Source organism: Liolophura sinensis, chromosome 1 (genome assembly GCF_032854445.1).
Source record: "Liolophura sinensis isolate JHLJ2023 chromosome 1, CUHK_Ljap_v2, whole genome shotgun sequence".
NCBI classification, from domain to species: Eukaryota; Metazoa; Mollusca; class Polyplacophora; order Chitonida; family Chitonidae; genus Liolophura; species Liolophura sinensis.
The window spans coordinates 13,183,171-13,205,788 of NC_088295.1; the positions used below are offsets into that span (position 1 = coordinate 13,183,171).

Here is a 22,618-nt window from a genome sequence, read left to right on the forward strand (position 1 = left end):
TATCAAACCGTGGAGAGTTGGATCTCCCGGCAATCCATGTTCATCCGGGCAACACAAATAGTTTCAAGATGGTGGTTTACCAACCAAACAAGAAGCGTTCTGGTAACCACGGAAACCATTTGAGAAGATAAATCATCAGAGGTCATATTATTTGAAGTATCGTTTGTGTGAGTATGATATTTGGACTCTCTTTTATACAGGGAATAACCCCTGAAACCTTTTGTTTTCTTTTCTTTCACGAAAGGTAAAGTGTTGGTGTCGGTGACTGAACAACAACAACGTAAATGTTTTACCTCAGCTGTCATTGTAAATATAGCGATCTTTTAGAGTTTACGCTTTAGACGAAGCCGCTGGGACCAGCCTTGGCTACAGCTGTCAATAATAGTTTTAAGTTGCTGACTTCATTAAGTGCAAAAGTCAAGATGCGTGATTGGATTTGGTGCACCATCACCATGCATGCAAATGTATCGTTAGAATAGGCATTTTACAGAAAACTTTGGGTGGGGCCATTTAATTTGGAAATGTCATCATTTTTTATCACTAAATAATCACAGTAAGCACAGCCTAGAAGTTGTAGCAATCAGTTTCGAGGAGTCTTTCTTTTATACTGGTTAGTTCAATTAAATTAAACATTGAGGTCAATTTTCAAACAATTCAACATTGGAAGAGCATTTATTGTACGCAGGGGAGTGTGCACAACTATCCAAACCTGACTTTAACACATTGACACTTTCTGTGCAAGCTTAATTAGAAGTAATGTGACAGCCAACATGGCTGCTTGTGAAACTTGTTTTCTGAGAACATTTGAGAGGCAATATCTATCCAGATACTAAAGGGATACATTTAAATTTAGATCACAGATGTGCATTTGACTGTTTTCTTCATGTCAAACAACTTATACAGACTGATACAACTGTACACAGTGCTTTTCGCTAGAGAGGATAGATGTTGTTGACTTGTGTCGGTTTTGGGACCCATAAGTGTTTCAAGCTATGGATTGCCCAGACAATATGTTTACTTGGCAAGTCGAGAAGACAAAATTACAAGCTCAGATTTGTTTTATACATATGTACTTTAAAAGGTTGATTTACCTGATTTTTATGTGAGCAGATTTTGTTTAAACTGTTTAAAAAAAAGTGATCATACACTTAGCAGAACTGTGCACTCCATATTGTTATCTACTTTCCCTTATACGGAAGTAGATATCATGCCAGCATGACACAATGACCCAGGAACCTCCCACCAATGCGGTCGCTATGAATTCAAGTCCAGCTCATGCTGGCTTCCACTCCAGCCGTACATGAGAAGGTCTTCCAGCAACTTGTGTATGGTCATGGCGTAAGTGAAATATTCTTGAGTGCGACTTAAAACACCAGTCAGATAAATAAACAAATACTTTCCATTATGTGTATTTTACCGAAATAATTTTTGTTCTTCAGATGTGAAATATGGCAGTTTATTTTGACCAACGCTTGGAAACAGACCTTACTGCCATCAAGACAGATATATCATGGCACAAAATATTTCCACTTCTTGCCACAGCAGTGTATCTAGAAGATCAAGGTGGAACTGTTCAGATCTTTCAAGAAGAGGTGAGATGGAACATATAGTTTATTTTGTTTATAATTTTGTGTGTTTACATATGATGTACATCGAATTTGCTGAGTTGAGATCATTTAATTCTATTCTCAGTAATGATTAAACTACATGTGATACTCGGGGGCCAAGTTCAGTGGCTATCGCATTCCAGTTTAAAAGGGTGGTTAGGCAAGCCTGGTGGCGTTTTACATCTGGCAATACAGTAAATATAGTAGGTAATGTCCTACTACAGGAAGATATGAGGTGAATTTTAAAATGGTGTCAGAATTACCATAAACTGTCAACACACGAAATAAGTACTTACACCAATTTTATTTTAGTTTTCAAGTCATTTGTGTAATTTTCTATCTGGCTTTTGTTTTTTTACATTATTTTAGAAGATCTTTTTTTTTTTATCTTTTGCTGTTATATGTTTCTTATTTTATATCATTTGGTTTTGTACAAGGGTGAGCGTGTTCAAGGGCCAACCATCCAGAAATCGTTTCAAGTGACATCTCTGTCATGGCATCCCACCAAGAAGATCCTAGCTGTAGGCTGGGAGAGTGGAGAACTACTGATATGGAATGGACAGGACTTAGAACTTATGGAGTCTGCACCCCTCCACAAGTCAGCACTCACTGTCCTTGGCTGGAGTTCCAATGGAACAAGATTAGCCTCAGCTGATAAGGTATAAATGTGCCAGTTTGTCTACCTTAATTCTTCTAATTTTTGGGACAAGTATTAGTGGTGCTGAAGCAGAATGTTACATTTCCTTCCCAGCTTTGTGGAAAAGTTAAGATATGAGTATGTTGTTCATTAGATGACCTAACCATGTGAGAAAAAAGAAACTTAATATTCCTGCTACAGTTACATGTATATTGGCTAAAAAGCGCAAACTATTAAACTAACAATTACAGTGATATAAAATGTAGGAATTGAGACATAGTGAATAAATACCATCTGTTTGCATGAGAAGAATTTCATTTTTGCAATTCATGACAGTGTTGAACTTTATTTTTAGTCTGGAAATATTATTGTGTGGAAAGCTGACTCAAGAGGAAGGCTTCAGCAAGTTCCTGTCTGTCAGCATGCGGTTCAGGAGCCTCTGACAAAGATTGTCTTCAGACCACCCCCACCTTCAGACTCTGCTACGTAAGTATTCGACTGTTAACAATTTGACTTACACAGTGGCGAAGGAAAGAGAAACCACTGGCCTTGGGCAAATGACTGATGGACCTAACAGCTCAGTGTATATGTTGTGTCATAGGTCAAGCTCATGAACAAGGCTTTATAACATATAAGACCACCATACAGCTATACCAGTACTCTCAACCGCTTATTAAGAACAAAGTCTGGAGAACAGAGGAGTAAGAGGAATAAGTTGTAGTTTGCTTTCTGATATATCAAGAAAAGTGTTAGAATTAACCTTGTCATAGTCCTTAACAGGAAACTCAGGAAGTATATACTGTAATGTATTCGTATAAAACGAATCACCATATCTAAGCTTATGTGATATCAAAATATATCCATGTCTAGAGTTCTGTACTGTTCAGATCAATGAAGCTGTTGTTTGATATTCTTCATTAATCTGTGATAATAATCGTTTATGTTGACTATGTTTCATTTATACAGTGATATAAGCAACTTGGCTAGGGCAGCTGTGAGTGGGGATGAAAATGCCTTGGATATGTTCAACTGGAAGAAAGGAAAGAGTGGTGTGATGATTGGCTCTTCATTGGGATCTTCTGAGTCGTTGGCCTTCTTTGTGGCTGGAGCCAGTGGTAATGATTTGTTCTGACTTTCTGTTGTGGTAGATGTTTATCTCTTGCTTGTATCTACATTCACATTCTTTATTAAATTGCTTTATTAACATATTTTGTTTTTTTTCTTTAATTATAGCCTTAGCGCAAGTTTCTTATGAATAGAGGAAACGACAAAATATTCAGAAATATTAAACCATTGTTTCAGATTTCAAGACAAGTCTTGAGAGCTCAGTTATGCGTTGACTAAAAGCAGTGAATTGTTTAATGTGATTGTTTTGCTCTGTGTTTATCTTTTTCCTTAGGTGGGGTGTACTATGTAAATGAGGATGGAAAGTGTATACAGTGTTTCTCAGTAGACTACTGTGTGAAGACATTACTGTACTACAGAGAGAAAGATATCCTGGTGACTATAACAGACAATCTCATGCTGACCCAGCATAATGTGTTACCTGAGGGCGATGTCAGTGAGATACTGAAGGTGAGCAGGTCTGACATGGTTTATGAATGCAGTGCAGTTCTATTGTAATGATCATCAGGGAATGTATCGAATCGATACATTTGGATATCATATCAGTGATATGTATTTAAATGTACTTTTGAATCAATGGGGTTTGTTCTGAGAAAATACAATTTCTTTTTTTTTTTGGTGAATACTGAAAAATCAATGATATATTTTACTGTTCAAAGTACTTTTGTTGTGAAGCAGGGTACCTTTTCCAATGTTAATAAACATGTTTTGTTTTGTTAGGTTAAGCTCAGTGGGAAGTCTGAAGAAGCCAACATTGTTTGGGCTGGTAAAGGTATCTTAGCCACAGCCACTGGAGAAGGTGTTCTCAGGTAAATAATCAGCAGATAGATCTGTGTTTTAATAAACTGCTTTTGGTTATCATAGGCGGTAACAAAAACTGTGTTCATAATATCATTTGACTGTTTCCTGATTCTTGATTTAATTTAGATCTGTGTAGAACTGTAGTTGATATGGATGTTGGTTTGTTTTCAGGATGTGGGACATGAATGTGGAAGAGAACTATGTGCTGTCACTGGACGGTCACAGTGGCTATGATCCCAATGAGGGTATTCTGTGTGTGGCCTACTGTGAAAACAAAGGTTGGTTTCATATTCCTTAACACATTGATCTGTTCATTGAATTTGTCATAAAGAAGCTACATTTTCTACTTCTACTGATCCGTAATCCAGATGTATTGCACATGAACCCATGGACAGTGGTTCATGGCATAGACTGCAAATGAGCCTGTATTCAGTGAGCTATGTCCCCATACGGTGTTAGTGTGTACTTGTTTTTTGGTCATGGTGTTGATTGTTGTGAAGATATACATGTATGTAGTCATGGAAAAGAAACCATAATTTTTAGTTCCCTATCAGTACCAGAGAGGACTTCACATGTAGGTTTACATCTCATCTCTCAGTCTGCCATGAAGCAGTTTTTCAGACTTTTTTTGCCAAACTGCTCATTTATTTACTGATTTTGAATTGTTTTGGAGTTCAACATTCTGCATACTTTTTACCAATGTTAAACAGCTTCTCATATTGAACTCAAACCTTGTTGGTGGCTTCACCAAAGCAAGTTACAGACAGGGTTCATTTTTGGGCTATTTCATCCATTTCCATCAAAATTATGACCGTTTTAGTCAGTTTTCCCTAGTTTTCTGTCAAATTAAAATTGTAGGGGACATGTATGGAAAAAAGTATTTTCAATACTTGTCTGCTTCATATAAATTATCACACAATTTTGCTTCATCATTCAGGAATTCTAGCAGCAGGAACGAACATGGGGAACATAGCTATGTGGAAATACTCCTCCCCATTTGCTGTTGGAATGAAGAAGATAGAGGGAGAGAGTAAGTGGAAGCTGCAGGCCCCCTCCACTGTTGAAGGCCCTGTTAGACAACTACAGGTAATTTACATTTACATTTCTAATCATCCATGTAAGGGATAACATATACATTATATAAAATATTAATATTCAAGAAGATTTTGCTGCTGATGTAAACTTATAAATCTTGGGTTAAAGTTAACGAGGAGTTGAGTTACAAAGTTATGGCCTGAAACATCTTATTGTAGAGTGGTTAAAATATTGTAGAAAGATGCTTAAAGATGATGCTTGCTTCAAGTAAAACTGACATGCTTTTGTGTTCTGTGTTTTCAGTGGGGTTCATCTAAGAACATGTTGTGTGCTAACACCTTCAACAACATCTTTATTTTGAGTGAACAGGTGATGAATTCCAGTTTCCATGGAGAGGTATGTTTTTAGGTCATAATGACTATTTTTTAATATGGCAACATATAGGTTGTCATATTTAAAAGAGTAATGATGTATGGCACTCATTTTGAAGTTCAAAAAGTTGATAGGCTAAATATGCTAGTATGTTAATATTTCCAACTAAAGCTATTTGAAGTCTGCTGGGAAGTTAATATAGATGAAAACAAACCCTGTTGATCAACCCTGATGAAATATGAGTGGCAGGATGGTAATGATGGATGTAACTTCACTTCATCTCAATGTGAAATATGTTGATTTTGGTGATGTGAATCTTTTCAGACCTCTGTGATACAGGTTGGACCATGTAACCTGATCATTGACATGTTTGACACAGGAAATCACCATGAACTGAAAACAGATATGCAAGTAAAAGGCGTCTACACTACAAAAGTAAGTGTTTGTCTCCTCCCACACATGGTTGTATATATCCTTCTATGACTTTTACTTTACCAAGACCTATCCAAGATCTTTAAAAAAATGCAGTGTTAATTTCAGAGTATTGGATCAGTAAAACCTGTGTCTTGCTCACCTTGTCCACTGATAGTCTTAATATAGCTGTAAACAGTGATCAGCATTGTTATCTTCTCCTATGTTGTTACTTTTAGCTGAGATTTGATAAATATACTTAAAACAGTGTACCAGCTCATAATTTGTGTTTTGACACTGTTTTTGCTGATACAAGTGCATTACTTTGTGTATCATAGGAAGCCTTGGCAGTGTGGAATGGTAAAAAGGTGAATGTGTATGAGTACTCTGAAGACAAGTCTGTGATCCGGGCTGTAGGTAAGCGTTAACCTTTTGACTGCTCTTTGTTGAAATACCTTATGAAGTGTATAGCCTTTTTTTAATATGATCATTTATTTATTTCATTTGATTGGTGTTTCATGCTGTACTGAAAAATATTTCACATCACAGGGAAAGGTGTTACGGTGGGAGAAAATCGTACAAAAAAAAAATTAACCTTTACTATTACACTTCTTAAATCACATGTATGTGTACTAATTTTATTTGTGTACTTTTGCCTCTTGATTTGTAGTGAACATGCCAGTGTTTGTACTGTGAGTGATCATTCTTATTTTTCTTTTATGCAAGCAGAATTAAACAGTTATTGCTTCTGGTCTGAACGTGTACAAACTGTATATGTGCTCTTGATCCATGGTTTATAATGTTGCTGCTCATTTTGTAGGTGCCTTCGCAACAGAATCTATGCGGTTAGCTATATATGACCAGAACATTTACACAGTAGAGCCTGGGAAAGTTCAAGTGCGGACATTTCAGGTAAAAACAATGACAATACAGTCAGTGACAGTGACAGTCTGGCATTACTTCTCTGGTGATCATTGTGCTAACCTTGTTCCATATCAGTGGTGTAATATCCAGAATATGAAGTCTTTGCTTAGCAGAACTGTTATGATGCTGCTCTTTTCAATCATAGATTGTTTCATTGTTTGGTTTTAATGAATGTGAAAGGTGATACATTTTCAGTCTTTACTAATCTGAGGCAGGCTATTATAGACATTATGACAAATCTGAAAATTGTGCTGTGTTTTTACAGGGTACAGTGAAACAACTGCTGTCTTGCAGTGAAGTTGAGGGAGAGCCTATTGATATAGATATCTGTGGAAACTATCTAGTCATAGCGACATCAAATGGAGTGCTCAAGACATATGACCTATCAAGAAGGTATTATACTGTAAACTGGTGTCCTGATATGTATATATTTCTGCTCAAAATATGCACTGCTTGTCTGGGAGTTTATTCTGTAATCACTGCGCAGTTTACTGAAATCATGGTTAATTTCAAAGTTAGTGAAAAATAAAACTGATTTTTGTGCTCTTAGGTATTTTATTGTGTTCTGTGGAAGCAAACATACATTGCATTTTTTTTAGTACACTAAGGCATTTTTTAGTATTTCTTTGATACATTTTGTTCCAGTATTTGTTATCTGGTCTCAATTCCCATCTAAAACCAAATGTGTCCCTCCCTAAGTTTCACTTTTGTTATGTGTGAGAATTTTATTTTGCTTCGGTTGTTGCTTGCAGGTTAAAAAAAATCATGTAATCAAATATGACTCTATCTATATTGACAGGGAGGCTAAACCTCACAGTAACCCAAAAGTTATGGGAGAGTTAATCCAAGGCTTCGGTAGCATCCAATCAGCCCGCTGTAACTGTAGTGGGAGTCGGGTCAGCATTCAGGTTATTAAGGTGGGTTGTGAGTCATCAATCATACTGTTACATCTTTAACAAAGGGAAATATGTTAATTTACAATAAGAATGATGTACATGTATGCTTTGGTGATTAAGTAGAAATATGTGTCTTACAGGTGGTCGCATTTTTGAGAATGCTTTAAGTTATACCATGAAATATTGAATCAGAAACATGCACATGTTCGTCCTTCATGGTGTCCAAAGAACGCATGGATAAAATCGAATTGTTACTCAGGTTGATTTATGTAAAAACATTTTCTCAGTAGTAGAAGCAAATTGTTGTATTTGTATGTACTACTGTAATGGTAAATAAGATTTTCCAAGATTTTACCTTATGTACTGTGTAAGCTATAAATGTACTTCTGTACTCCAGAGTGATGGTGAGCCTGACCCTAAGCTGTACTTCTGGGATCTAGAGCAAGACACTGTACAGTTCTTCAACTTTGAGAGTGGACGTGGGGAACAGGATGACTACCCAAACACAACTCAGAATGGAGACGATGAAGCAGATGATCTGAATGATCAGGAAAGGTCAGTCAGCCAAAGGCTCACATCTCTTTCTATCTAGAAGATAGACTTCAGCATGGCTGATTTAACTAATCTGTTCTATATGGGCAGCTTTTTAGTCATCGTTTTTCATTGACATTTGTTATTTGTACCTATCAATTCAGGGGGAAGAACCAAGCTGCCAAGGATAGCCGGACGATTCCCCATCTCACACACTTGGGACCCCCAGGAGCCTAAGCTAATAGTCTGCCAAGCAGCTCTTCTTCCCAACAGGGAAAAGGAGGAAAAAGAGGATGGGAAGAAAACTCCCTCGCTGACCAGAACTGTCCCTGGAGTCACCAGTAAGATTTCATCACTAGCCCTCTATAGCTTTAATAGGATTTTACACTGCTCCCCCAAATTTACCCAGATTGATTTAGCGTGAAATCGGAATTAACCCAATGATGTGGTGTTCCCCATTTTTTTTTTTGTGCCAGTATCCAAACATTCACGGGGAAAAGGTGCAAAATTGTTGTCACAAGTATGACGTTAGGCATCACTTTTGACCAGATTTGAGTGTATATCACATTTTTTATTACTGTTAATTTGTAATATAACATATAAAAACAGTGCTGAGAATCGTAATCTTACCGTACCCGGGTAAACAATGAGGCAGGCTCGAGCGGGAGTCTAGGAGCAAACGTGATTTCAGCTGAATTGCTTCCCTTTAGGCTTGTTGAATGCTATTAATGCCCTCCACATATGATACTGCTGTTCACTCAAAGTTGTTTAGTTTTATTCTCTAAAACTAATGAAATTCAACAGTTGCCCACATGTTTAGGTAATTTGGTGGCACATAATTGTGTATTTTCCTGGTATGTGGCACTGTCCATTTGGTGCATTCAGTACATCTACGAAAACACTGAATGGTGGAGAGTTTTTCAGCGCAAAAAAAAAAATGCAAATCTCCTCAGGTTATGTTCCTATCAAATCGCCATGAGGCTTGCCTGCCTGAGCAGTGGGAGTTTGGTTGAAAAACATTATCAATTGTTCAGCTGTTATGCAAAAAAAATGAAATGTGTGTATTGTTTGACCTTTGCTCAACCTACGATGACTTGGCAAGAATCCTCCTTTGTGTTTATTTTGAGCGACAGATTTGTTTTGTCACCAGTTTAGCGATGTAACAATGTGTCACCGCCATCTTTGTTTTCTTACACATTGTCATTGTAAATTAAGGTTTGTTCTATTCAACATAAATTATTCTATTAAAAAAAGCAAAGAATTCTTGACATATTCTTATATGAATCTCGATTCGCAGATAAAACAGAGGTAGATCACTTTACACATGATAATGTTTCATTATTTCAAGACTTTATTGGGATAGTTGCAAAAATTTTTATAACTGTTATTGTTCTGTTAAACCGGGTAACTCAATCAACACAAGTACCTGAAATTCTTTTGAACATTTGTATCATACCATACAACTGTTGTCAGCCACATTCAGATTTCATCTTATTCCAGCCATCATAAATTATCTCCTTGTTAGGATTTGCATTTGCACAGATTCAGTTATAACACAACATGAATCTTTTTGGTCCGGATGAGGGAACAGTGTACTCTGCCACCTGTGAGATAGGAGCATTAGAAGCATTCACCTACAGGAGGACTTTGGTGTTGGGTTTGTGGTGATAAGCTTTACTGAACATGACTTGTGTCCATCAAAATTTCATTACCCTATGGTACAACCTGAATTAAATGCATCTATTACTTAACAGACATTACCACATCGTGTAATACAAATTTTACAGTTTAATTTGTTTTTGTAGAAACTGATGTGCTCATAATGGCAAATATGGTGTGTTTTTGTAACCTAATTGTTACATTACAGGTGGAGGTGATGGTTGTCTCACTGTTCAGTTCCCCAGACAATGGCCTGCTCATTCAGGACAGCTACCCTCTGGATGATATTTACAACTCCCTCATGGCTGTCCAAGTCCCCTACCATTATTTCCTCAGAAAGGTAAGCACCACATGTTTCTATGAATTTCACACGAATACATGCTCAGCTGAAGTCACTGGACCAGATTGTAGAAAGGGAGATAACCCAATTAAGTTATACTTTGCCAGCATAAACATCAGCAACTTGGCGAATTCAGCCTCTTTGTTTATGGGTCATTTAGGATGCCTTACTGTATAGGGAATTTAGGTATAGACTTAAGTCTCCTAAGAGGGAGTTTCAAGAGCTGAGATTGTTAAAGCGCTGTCTTACTGCAGGTGTTGGGAGGCCCATCCCAAGGAGGTCACGCTTTCAAATTCGACTCTTTGCTGTTTCCATCCCGAAATTAAATCAGGAAGTTTGTCAGGTTCTAGTGGGTCACTTCAGTTTCCTCTTATGTGCTGTCATTTGAATATGAGTGAGGTGTTAAACACCGGCAAACAAATACATGAATCTCCTCAGTAATTGTGTATTTTTGGATTTTTTATATGGAAGAATTAAGTCATCAAATAACCATTGTTTTGCCTTCTGTCTGCAGCCTGGAAATATTCAGGTATTATATTAGTTAATATCTACAATTACATGTAGAATTGTACTTTGCGTCACTGACATGACATGTTCTTCAGTAGATAATATGTGAAAGGCACTTAATGATAGGTGTACTTGTACTAAATATACTTTAGGCAAATTCTACGAAACTTCATTCATTTCCTTTGTAACTTCTTGATAAACTTTGGCCAACTAGGACTAAACTTTGCTAAAGTTAGTTCTCAAAAGGCTTGAGATCTGGGGCTGATTCCACATATCTGACTTAATTCAGAACTTCAAACGGTGTCACAGTGTTCAGTTCACAATGAAGATAAAGTTTTGACACATTTGCCTGAAGATAACATTGATGAGGTGGTTAAAATTTTAATTTACACAGCTCAGAAATAAGGTCTGAAATCATATTTCAAATTTCTGACTTAAGTCAAAACTGGCTTTGTGTAATCTGCCCCTGGTATTTAAGAAGTTTGTTAGAAGGGTACACGGTACCCTCCCTATCATCTTTGTAGAGTGTATCTAAACTGACATCCTCCTTTTATTCTGTAGCTTCTTTTGTGCTCAAATTTGTTTTCTAGATTGTTCTCTAGACAGTGTTTTTTTTTCACTGTGTATATAATTTGTCACAGAACATGTGCTGTTTACTTTTTTAACAATCTGTTTGATTTAATCTTCTTCATGCTTGTAGATGATGCTTAACATTTTGAAGTCTTTTAAGGACTTCTGAATTTAAAAAAGTTGACTTTAATGCTTATAAATTAACACTTATCTATTCCCCCACAGTATCCATGATGTAACTGTTGGCTTATTGAACCAAATCACTACCCTTGTATGCTATTTAAATATTACAGTATTTTAGAATGTTTGGAATGAATGTTTAATGAAATAGTAAAATCAACTTTTAATAACTCTAATGGTATGTGGAATGATCATGGAAATAATACTGTTCATCCATTGTCACCCTTTAATGTGTACAGTGCATTTGCTGATCATTGAAATACTGATTACACATGCCAATATTTCTGATTGATGAAAGAAATCACTAGGGTGGACTTTCCCTTATTGATAAAAGGTGGCTATCAGAAAACAAGGTATTCACTTTGCTGTTACGGAAAGATTTACCTGTTATTTGTTGCAGTCTGAAGACACAAGTGATGAGCCTCCACCTGTAGTTAAAACTGAAAGCATGTACTCTGTGATAGAGAAAACCCCATTCTTCCCCAAAATGGTTTCCCGCAAAGTGATGCGTGACTTTGTGGGTTTGGAAAAAAGTGACAAGAACACTCGTGATGCTATGATGAACTTCAGCTTTTACCTGGCTGTGGGCAACATGGATGAAGCTTTTAAGGCTATCAAACTCATCAAGAGGTAACGTCATGTCAAGCTCTGCAGATAGTGAATTTTGCGAACACTTATCAAGGTGAAGGAGTAAATTTGCACGCCAGACTAATTAGGAGCTAAACTCCTGTTATCCATGTGTACTTAGGACACCATGACAAAAATGTGCGGGAAATCTGTTTATTTTGTTCCCAAATTACATGTGTAACATAAATTACTTACCATCAAACTGAAATACAGTGTACTGGACCTTATTACTAAAGAGTTTTCTAATCTGATGTATTGTGTAGTGAGTCAGTGTGGGAGAATATGGCTAAGATGTGTGTGAAGAGTCGCCGCCTGGACGTGGCTAGCGTGTGTCTGGGAAACATGGGACATGCCCGTGGGGCCAAGGCTCTCAGGGAGGCCCAGAAGGAACCAGAACTGGATGCCCGGGTGGCCATGCTGGCAATACAGCTAGGCCTAAATGTGAGTGCTGTAATTTTTCAACCTTTTAGAATGTTTGCAGGGTGTTTATTCAAACATATTCTGAAGGCATTATTATGTGTAGACTGATAAAATTATACATGTAGCCCTTTTGTGATGCCTGAATTTGGTCAATCCAGCAAATGTAGTTTGTTTCCAAAGTGAAGTGAAAAAGATGCAGAGTCACACTAAAACTTACTGTTTCATGTGCAGAAAGGTTGAGCAACTAGGGTAGTTCCTGGCAGATATTTGAGTGCGGATTTACATAGATGTACAGTAAACAGGGATAAACATTGGAGAAAAGACAGCACTAAACCAAAGTTATGTGCATCGATGAAATAATCCCAGAGGAAGCTTAAAGAGCATAACATTTTACATTTGCGATGTTCCACAACTCATATATTGTGGTTCAAAGTAAGCAAAATCAAGCACTTTGAGACAGTGGAAAGTGCCATCATGTTATCAGGGTTTTTTTTCAGTCAGACACGAGTTATTTCTATACACCCAGGAGGCACCTGTTTCCGCTTATGTCAGGCACACCCTGTTTTGCCTGTTTTAACCATATGTACGTGGAATATGAGTGACACAGCATCATGTTTCTGGTTAGTCTAACATGGCATGTCCCATGGCCTCATAAGAATTCCTCTTAAAAGTTCCTTTATAGAGCTACAGAGCACATGAGAAAAAATGTCTCTGACTGTTTTAATAGGTCTATTTTCACCCCTCTTCTTAAATAACGCAGTTTATATTATTTATTGTGTTTTGTCTTTTAATTGTCCAGGGTAATTTTAAGGATGTTCAAGAGCTGAGCTAAGTATTTAATCAATACAAAGAAACACATCAAAGCCTTCTAGGTTTATTTCCAATCATATAAGCAAACGAACATGGATGATACATGTACCACATGGTGAACTTGTTGTATGAGCTCTATATGTTTTTATACCGTTTGTGCTAGTAGAAATTTTACTTCATACAGCATAGTGAAAGAAGAGTTACAAATATGTTACAATGAAAAGAAAATATGCATGAAGAGAATTAAGACATGCATGTACATGTGTACAATGTATGCTTTTACAGTTACCACAGATTCAGACTCTGCTGTCATCAGAGTTGAATTGCTGGAAATATGAATCTTTAAATGTCATTCTCTTGAGAGTAAATAAGAATTTGTTTTTCTCAGTAATAGTTAGGATCACCACATGCAACTTTTTTGTTGATATCTAGCTATGCAGAAAGGATCTGCACCTGTCAGTCACCTAAATTTACACATTTTAATGGTCAAGATGATTTAATGCTTTGTGTGTTTTAAATGTTTCTGCCTTCTCTGTTAACAGGAAGATGCTGAAAGACTTCTGAAAAACTGTAAAAGATACGACTTGCTGAATCAGTTTTATCAGAACATGGGGCAGTGGGGCAAGGTATGAACTTCGCTCTTGGTATATTTTGGTTTTGAGCACTTATCAGATGTCATTTGCAGGTGACAGATATTTATTTGTTCCTAGTTGTTTACCGAGATCACAGTGTAATGTTGAGCATGCCTTTCTCTTGTGTCTATTACAGGCCATGGAGACAGCAGAGATGTATGATCGTATACACCTGAGATCCACCTATTATAATTACGCTAAACACCTGGAGGCTAAAGGGGATGTTAATCAAGCGGTGCCCAAGTAAGGCAGCCTTAGGCTAGGATAGTGATTATGAGTTGGGTTTTACCCCAAGGCTAATGGATGTCATCTTGTCGAGGCAACTGTCCTATTTATGAACATTTCTGGCCATGCATTGCTGCCATTACTCTCTCTCTCTCTCTCTCTTTCTCTGTCTCTGTCTCTCTCTTCTGTCCCAGTTTCCTCCCACCATAATGCTAGACGCCATTGTATAAGTGAAATATTCTTGAATACAGCGTAAAACACCAATCAAATAAATAAATAAATTTCTCTCTTCTGATGAATTTGAAATATGACTTGTACAAACAGGGGAAGCCTCTCAAGATATCTCATTTTTGCCTTATATTATGATGCTTTGTAACCAAAATGCATGGAAAACTGAATATGAGGTTTAAATTACATGTAAGATAATATGATTAATATAAGTAATATGAAATACATATCTTAAAATAAATATACATGTAGTTATACATACCAGTCTTTTTGACTTTCCAGCTACGAGAAATCTGACACCCACCGCTTTGAAGTTCCCCGCATGCTATTTGATGAGCCCGATGCTTTAGAAGCTTACATCATGAAGAGCAGAGACATGTGAGTGCATGTAAAATCAGCATACATGGACATAAAGTAGTCAAATCTACAGCCATATGTAACATACCTGACTCTTTATTGAAGTACAAGTCTATAAGATTACAAGAGTAATCTTACAAGATTATATATGTCATAAACCTTTGGGGAGGGCTAGGCCATCACCAGGCTCAATACTTCAGAACGGTTTTTCACAACAGGTTTTTTACTATACATTAACTACAATATATATGTATATGTAATACTGGCATTTTTGAAGCTTATATGGTAATTTGCAGTTTGATCAGATATGTAATCTTCAATAATGGTAATGTAGATGTACTTGCATACATGTTTATATGCTTGTCCTCTGTATGTACTTCAGGAGTTTACGGAAGTGGTGGGCCCAGTACCTGGAGAGTACAGGGGACATGGATGCTGCTTTGCAGTTCTATGAGGCAGCTCAAGATTACCTATCCCTGGTCCGCGTCTACTGTTACTGTGGCAGTATGGATAAGGTCAGACATCCACTGATCATAACGTTTGTGATTACTACAATACTGCTTGCTGTATTTTCCAAGATGAGGTTAATAACCAGTTTTCATGAAACATACCACTTTGTCATATCTTGTAGCAGTATATATATGTATATAAATTAAGATGGGCTACAAAGATTACATATGATCTGACAATGATATACTTGTAACCTTTGCTTATGGTTTTGCAGTTTGTACAACACCAACATTTATATAATCAATGGTTATTACAGATATAAAGGTGTATTGTGATGTTTCCAGGCTTCTGACATCTGTAACGAGACTGGAGATAAGGCTGCCTGTTATCATCTGGCTCGGCAGTTTGAGAATCAGGATCTTATCAAAGAGGCCATCCATTTCTTCACTAGGGCTCAGGCCTACGGAAATGCTATACGGCTATGTATGGTAAGTTCATTAATGTCTGGCTTTGAGCAAGGAATTTCTACATTCCCCAGGTCACCTTTTTCTTCATGCTCAGTTGGCAAATAACAGTTGATGGCATTTTTCATTTGTTCCACCATTAAGTAAGGTATATCAGCCTAAAACAGGAGAGGATGGTGATCCTCCACCCTTGGCCACCGTTGGCCACCATATTTCCCATGAGTTTCCCATTTTAATACGGTCAAATAAATGAATACTATATCTTTGTATAAACAGCCATGGAAAATATAATCTTCCTCACATGCACTGGTGTAGAATCAACAATAAGGCTGACCTATTTCTGATGGCTTCAGTTGTGAAAGTGTTGTAATTAATGTCGTAAATAGATTCACATAATACAAGATGATGTTCCCAGAATGTTATCTTCCTCTCCCTGACCTTTGTAGGAACATGGCTTTGAGGATCAGATCCTGAACCTGGCTCTCCTTGGCAGGCCGGACGACATGATGGATGCAGCCAGGTACTTTGAACAGAGGCCTGGCATGCAAGACAAAGCAGTCATGTTATTTCATAAGGTATGGCTGTTTGTGTAGTAAATATATGTACATGTCTTGAGTTTATCTCCTGGAGCAGCAGTAGTAGTAGTCATAGGTTTCTTTCTTAAAATTTTATTGCTCTCCTTTACATAATAATTTACATCATAAAACACAGAGCAGAAAATTCTAAAAATTTCAGATTTTGAGCATACTGTTCAAAATTCCATTGTTAATAGGCCTTACTTATCTGTTTCGTCTTTTCAGGCTGGGAACTTTGCTAAGGCTCTTGACCTGGCCTTCACTAGCAAACAGTTTGGGGCTCTGCAGATGATATCTGCTGATCTTGACGAGCACGCTGATCCAGCCTTGTTACAGCGCTGTGCTGATTTCTTCCTGGACAATGGCCAGTATGACAAGGCTGTGGACCTGCTGGGGCTGGGTAAAAAGGTGAGGCAGGGCTAAGCTGGTCAACTCAGTTTGTGTCAACCCTTATCTGACTAGCAATAATGTCTGTCGTCCGCCACGTACAAATGTATACATAAAGATATCTCATGCTGCCAAATAGCTATCCTAATGCTGGGATGTTTTCTGGTGATATGAGACAATCCACTGTGAGAGTACAGAAGTGTTTGGTGCTGGCCATTTCGGAAGGTAACTGAATTTGCGTTGGATTGCCTGATATACTCAGATTGTAAGATTTTTTCTTGGTGGGTCATATCCAGGTTGTTATGGTTATGTTCATGCTCAAGATTTTACAGGGTTTGAGTCTCATTCTTGACCCACACAGATGTGATTTGGAGGTAGATGTGTCTGTTGCTGTTTTAGTACTGGGATGCTCTGAAGATCTGTATGGAGCAGCATGTGATCATGACAGAGGAGTTAGCTGAGCGGATGACCCCAGAAAAGGGAGACGGAGAGAATGATGTGCTGGAGAGGAACAAGATACTGGAGGGGATAGCTGAGGTCAGCATGCACCAGGGACAGTATCACATCGCTACCAAGAAGTTCACTCAGGCAGGAAACAAACTCAAGGTCAGCTTCATCTGTAATATCTGTGATTTTCCAGCTGTTGTGGATTTTCACTTTACTTTCAGCTTTTCTAATCTGAGTAATTACCTAGAATTTTTTACAAAATATATATGCATTTAGGCAGACCAGACTATTGCTATTCAGTAACATTAACGTTTATGTATGTATTTATTTTTTATTTATTTTGTATTTATTTATTCGATTGGTGTTTTGCACCAAATAATGTTTCACTTATGCAGTGGCTACCAGGTGCAACATACTGAGCAGAGCCTGTGGAGGTTGGGTGGGGTGGGGGGAACCACAGCTATCTGCAGGTTACTTACATTAATGTAGTAATAGATTTGTCATTATGAAATATTGCCAAAGTGTATAGCCTAAACATTCATTCATCCAAGGGTCAAATGTATTAATACCTTTAGATTTTAACATAAACATATACATCCTTACTCCCACACCTCTCTTCCCAAAGCATATGATATTAATGTCACAGTTGTTCTGTTTGGGTGTACCTGTATTTATGTTTTCAGGCTATGAAGGCATTGTTGAAGTCTGGCGATACAGAGAAGATAGTTTTCTTTGCTGGTGTTTCCAGACAGAAGGAAATCTATGTGATGGCAGCAAATTACCTCCAGTCATTGGACTGGCGAAAAGACTCTGAGATCATGAAAAATATTATTCAGTTCTACACCAAAGGCCGAGCTCTGGACTCTTTAGCTGGATTCTATGATGCCTGTGCAATGGTAATAAATATAGGATGAATCACACACAGTATGCTGTCTTTTTTGTCCATTTTCTGCTGTATGATTGATTTCCATAAAAAAAAAAAAAACAGGAAACTACTCATCCTTGGTAGTAACACTTCCTTCCTTAGCTGGTTTATCTTCTGTAAATGACCCTATTTGTACTGTTTCAGGTGGAAATAGATGAATACCAAAACTATGAGAAAGCCCTGGGGGCTTTGGGGGAGGCTTACAAGTGTATGAGTAAAGCCAAGATGGCCAATGAGTCACTCCAGGAGGAAAAATTAGGCATCATTAAACACAAACTGACTCTCATCAAGAAATTTGCTATGGCAAGAAGGTGAGGCATATCTTTAGTACTCTGCCTTGACAAATGACCATGAGAGTTATCTGACAGTTTATAATTCTGCACTGTACGGCTGTTGTCCTGTCTTCTCTGCTGATAGAAGTTTTCAATAAGTCACTTACTGTTACACATGTATGTATACCTTACTCTCATCACCCTGGGTGTTTAGGTTTTATAATGTTTAGCTTCATTGTCTTCAGCATTGAGGGAAATATTTTGAAAAGTTTGTATCGCATTTGTCTTGATGGTGTGTAAAATTTGCCTCTTATTGTGCACTACTGTATTCTGTGATGCTTCATTTCCTGATTCCTTCATTCCCTGGCTGTCCTCAGGTCATATGAGGAGGATTCTGAGGAGTCTGTACGTCAGTGTCAGGTCCTCCTTGAGGAGCCAGGAGTTGAGTCCGCTGTCCGTATTGGAGATCTTATAGGCTTCATTGTTGAACACTTTGCCAGGAAGGAGAAGTGGAAAGTGGTGTGTAACTGACTTCATCTATTATTGTGTACCATCTGAACATTAAAATGTAGTCTTCCCAATTAGTATGTGTGGATGAAAGACCATATGGAAGTGATTTTGTGTAATCAGCCTTGTAAAACATAATTCATGTTGATACTTTGGTTTTCTATTTGAAAAAAAACTCAAGCTGTGCACCAGTTATCCTGCGCAAAGAATATTTATTTGCTTGATGTTTAATTTTGTACTCGAGCATTTTTCACCTACATGAAAGTCAAGTTCAGTCAGATATTTGTATAAAGGAACAGGAGTGCTCAAAGTAGACTAGCTAAAACACACAACCTCGTTGTTCATAGGCCTGATAGTGCTTAATATCTGTGTGAGGGCACCTCATAAAGAATGTTGCTGAGCACACAAGTACAAATGTAACTGTTTAAGAAAGTGTGTATTGAGTGCATCGATGCTTGCTGGTGTTATTCATAATAATGAAATCAAGGCGATCAATGCTTAAATGTAACAAAGGTTTCACAAGCCTTTGATCCACATGCCGGGATCATTATCAAGTGACTAACCACATTATTTCCTAAATTTGGCTAGTTTCTTGAGGTCCACTAGTAGTCTGCGAAATCCTTGTCCATAGGAATGAATTATTACAGCTAAAGACTCATAGTGGTCCTGTTATTATTACTGAACCCACGTACAAGTATGAGTCTAGCAGTATATGATGTTATTCATGTTATACATTTCAGGCCTACAACTACATTGAGGAGCTGAGAATGAAAATGCCATCTGCAAATTTGTCCTATTACGTGGACATGAGAACAATAGAAGCCATATACCGTGCCTTAGATCTGCCGCTGGGTAGTATCATGAATAACAACAAGCTCAATGGTTACCGAGGCTCACCTGAGGAGGATGGAGAAGAGGTGGAGGAGGAGGTTGTGGAGGAACAGTAAGTGGGAGGAGCGCAAACAAATGGGTGTTGTCATGACCCAACATGAAGCAGCATTAACACTGGGTAAAGGTCACAACACTGTATCACCAATCACTGCTTTTCCAGATTTACCAGTTGTCTGTGATGTCTAGTGAAGCTTGTTACAACAGCCAGACTGGATTCAGAGAGAGCAGAAATACTCCCAGGAATGCAAGACCATAACATAAAATGTGATTTTCGGGACTTGTTTGTAGTGAGGCTGTGCTTACTCTTATCTGTTTTCGCAAGTCAGACAGACTTGAGCATAAACACATGCAAATGTTTGAGAAACTCTGCATGGAGTTTATTTATTTACATGCTTCTTAAGAAGGAAATGAACATTTGGGAACTAAGGTAATATGGGTTAATACAGCATAATTATACAATTATTTTATTCCAATGAATCACAGTCAAATAAGTATATTTGTGACATTTATGTGTATGTATCTCTCAGTCTTGTATCACACATTTACACAGGTACAGGGTCACAGGTAGCACTATCTCCAACACAGATCACATCAAGTGTGTTTTCAGTGTGATTTTTGTGATGATAAAATTCCATGTGTGATTTATTAGCATAGTATTTTTTGCCGAGTATGTGTAGTTACATTTACTTTACAGTCCAAGAAAACGTGACATTGATATTTGTCAGATGTTTTTGAATCTCGGTTCTAAGTGTTCAGTTTCCTATATTTCCAGGTGAATATTCTGCTGAAACATTCCACTACATCCGTCACACAGCATCCAGTGTTCATAAAACTTACTAACCAATAGAATCTGCATGTTTTTGTATGACACTTTTTCTAGGACCTTATCACCATGATAGGCACTATTACTCAAACCATTTTTCACCTGTGCAGATTTTACCTGTTGCAACATGTTTACATTTAACTCCGTCCAAAGGTTACAACAGCAAAAACTTCACCCGACGATGTCTGTGTGTTACTTGAATCTCTCATCTTGAGTGTATAATGTATGTGGGTGAATGTACATATTAGCAATCTAGTTTTGTCATTCCTTACGTGAACACGTCCAGTCTAACTGAACTTCCATATGTGATTCTGAATCTATTATATATACAAGCATAAATATAATCAAATATATACATAATGCATGGATACATAATACATATACAATCTGCATTCAATCTAATCTGTCTTCTTGTGGTTACCCTAAATTGCCTGTAAAGAGTACAGCAGTAAGGATAGAATTTACGTTAAAAAGCTACATGTACTAGTGTGGGCCTGCAGGGCAAGTCCAGAAGGCATAATGTCTAATCCCTAAGTTTGGTCACAAAAATCCAGATGTGATAAAAATCATCTCATTCATTTGTTAATTTAGGTTGTAATATTTGTACCTTGCATCATACTCCTTGTTCTATGTAAAGACTGAACCGGGTGTCCCTTTTTTAAACAGTTTTTTTTTCTATAACATCTGTATTTCTTGCCTACTTGAGTGATCGGAAGGCTTCTCATTTACAGCAACAGTCCATGTGAATCCACAAAATACATGTACTTTTATTGTGAAGTATTTTTTAAGTTTAAAAGTATAAAATTACAAATACGTATAACTTTCTGGACGTACCCTAACTTTTTAATCATGTTCTGTATGAAACCGTCCATGAATGACTGATGTGCTGTTTTACAAAACTTTATTATGTATTGATGACCTGCAATTTGTCATAATCACGGAAGACAATATAAGGATTGTATGTTTGTTAGTTTGTAACATGATGGTTGTTTCTCTCTTTCGTATTGATGACGTATATGTGTACATTGAATCCATATATCCCGTCCCAGACTTGCGCTTCTTTCAGACCGTCCCTATTTAACAAGTTGTTATTTGACAATAAAATGCCACAGGCAGATCCTGGTCTTATTGGTGGCCTTCACTTCGTTACCTTTGTAGCTTTATCATCTGTCATATTTTACACTGGCCGAAAGGTTTAAAAGTGTTCTACACTTTGAAACCACTAATTAACGACGAATCTGGCCACGTTTGTATCAAGCGTCTTATGACTTAAGTGAAAAATTCCAACGCAGCTGCAAATAAAATGCTTTGCTCTGGAAAGATTCAAATTTGTGTAGTGATTCATTACTGCAACACATTGTATTAACTGCAATTTGGGTTCTTTCCTGTTCTGGGTTTTCCTGTTTATGTTTATGTTAAACATTTTCCGAATGTTTGACAAACAGAATTGTGATATACCATGGAAATGCAAATGGAAAGCAATGAAACAACATATAGATAACCCAGGGCATATTGTCATTAAACGAGAAGACGGGTTTTACATTTGCCCATATTCATCTTAAATGTAGATGTTCACAGCTCACTTCCGTACACAAAGGTTGCGTATTTTGAATGGCTACAGAATTCCACGAGTTTGGACACCAGTTAGAATTTTCGTAAGTCATAATTCCACAGCAGAGATGACGTTCCTATCAACAGATCGGGGCAAGTCATTCTTCGATGCAGCATCCCGTTTTAGGAAACAACCACCCATGAGATATGTGTGCGGAGTATATAACTGCACAGTTCTCGATTCATCAGTTATGTGTTCTGGCTAGACATTGCGAGGTTTCTCTACATACTAGTAGGTTATTAAACCATATTTGCGGATCAATATTGCAATCTAAAATTAATTCACGTCATGTCCGCAAAACCGTTAAAGCTATTAAACCTTTTCAAATTAGACTAGGCTTATGTGTTCTACTATCCCACAGACCTATTGAA

General features: G+C 37.4%; 1 protein-coding gene across 1 annotated transcript; it reads left to right on the forward strand.

Annotated features, from left to right (window-relative positions):
* The first annotated feature begins 54 nt into the window (after window positions 1–54).
* LOC135464719 (intraflagellar transport protein 140 homolog) lies at window positions 55–21,919 on the forward strand. Its single transcript, XM_064742272.1, is given in 34 exon segments — window positions 55–167; window positions 1,440–1,592; window positions 2,045–2,266; window positions 2,600–2,730; window positions 3,211–3,359; window positions 3,644–3,819; window positions 4,090–4,178; window positions 4,342–4,448; window positions 5,108–5,256; window positions 5,509–5,601; window positions 5,902–6,012; window positions 6,327–6,405; window positions 6,809–6,900; window positions 7,178–7,305; window positions 7,712–7,829; window positions 8,206–8,363; window positions 8,504–8,527; window positions 8,529–8,757; window positions 10,207–10,338; window positions 10,853–10,867; window positions 11,996–12,225; window positions 12,486–12,663; window positions 13,995–14,078; window positions 14,221–14,327; window positions 14,820–14,915; window positions 15,277–15,409; window positions 15,689–15,832; window positions 16,255–16,383; window positions 16,609–16,791; window positions 17,170–17,376; window positions 17,901–18,113; window positions 18,287–18,453; window positions 18,792–18,933; window positions 19,662–21,919. Coding segments are annotated over 33 exon segments (4,566 nt in total). The 5' UTR covers window positions 55–167; window positions 1,440–1,448; the 3' UTR covers window positions 19,869–21,919.
* Window positions 21,920–22,618: the final 699 nt, after the last annotated feature.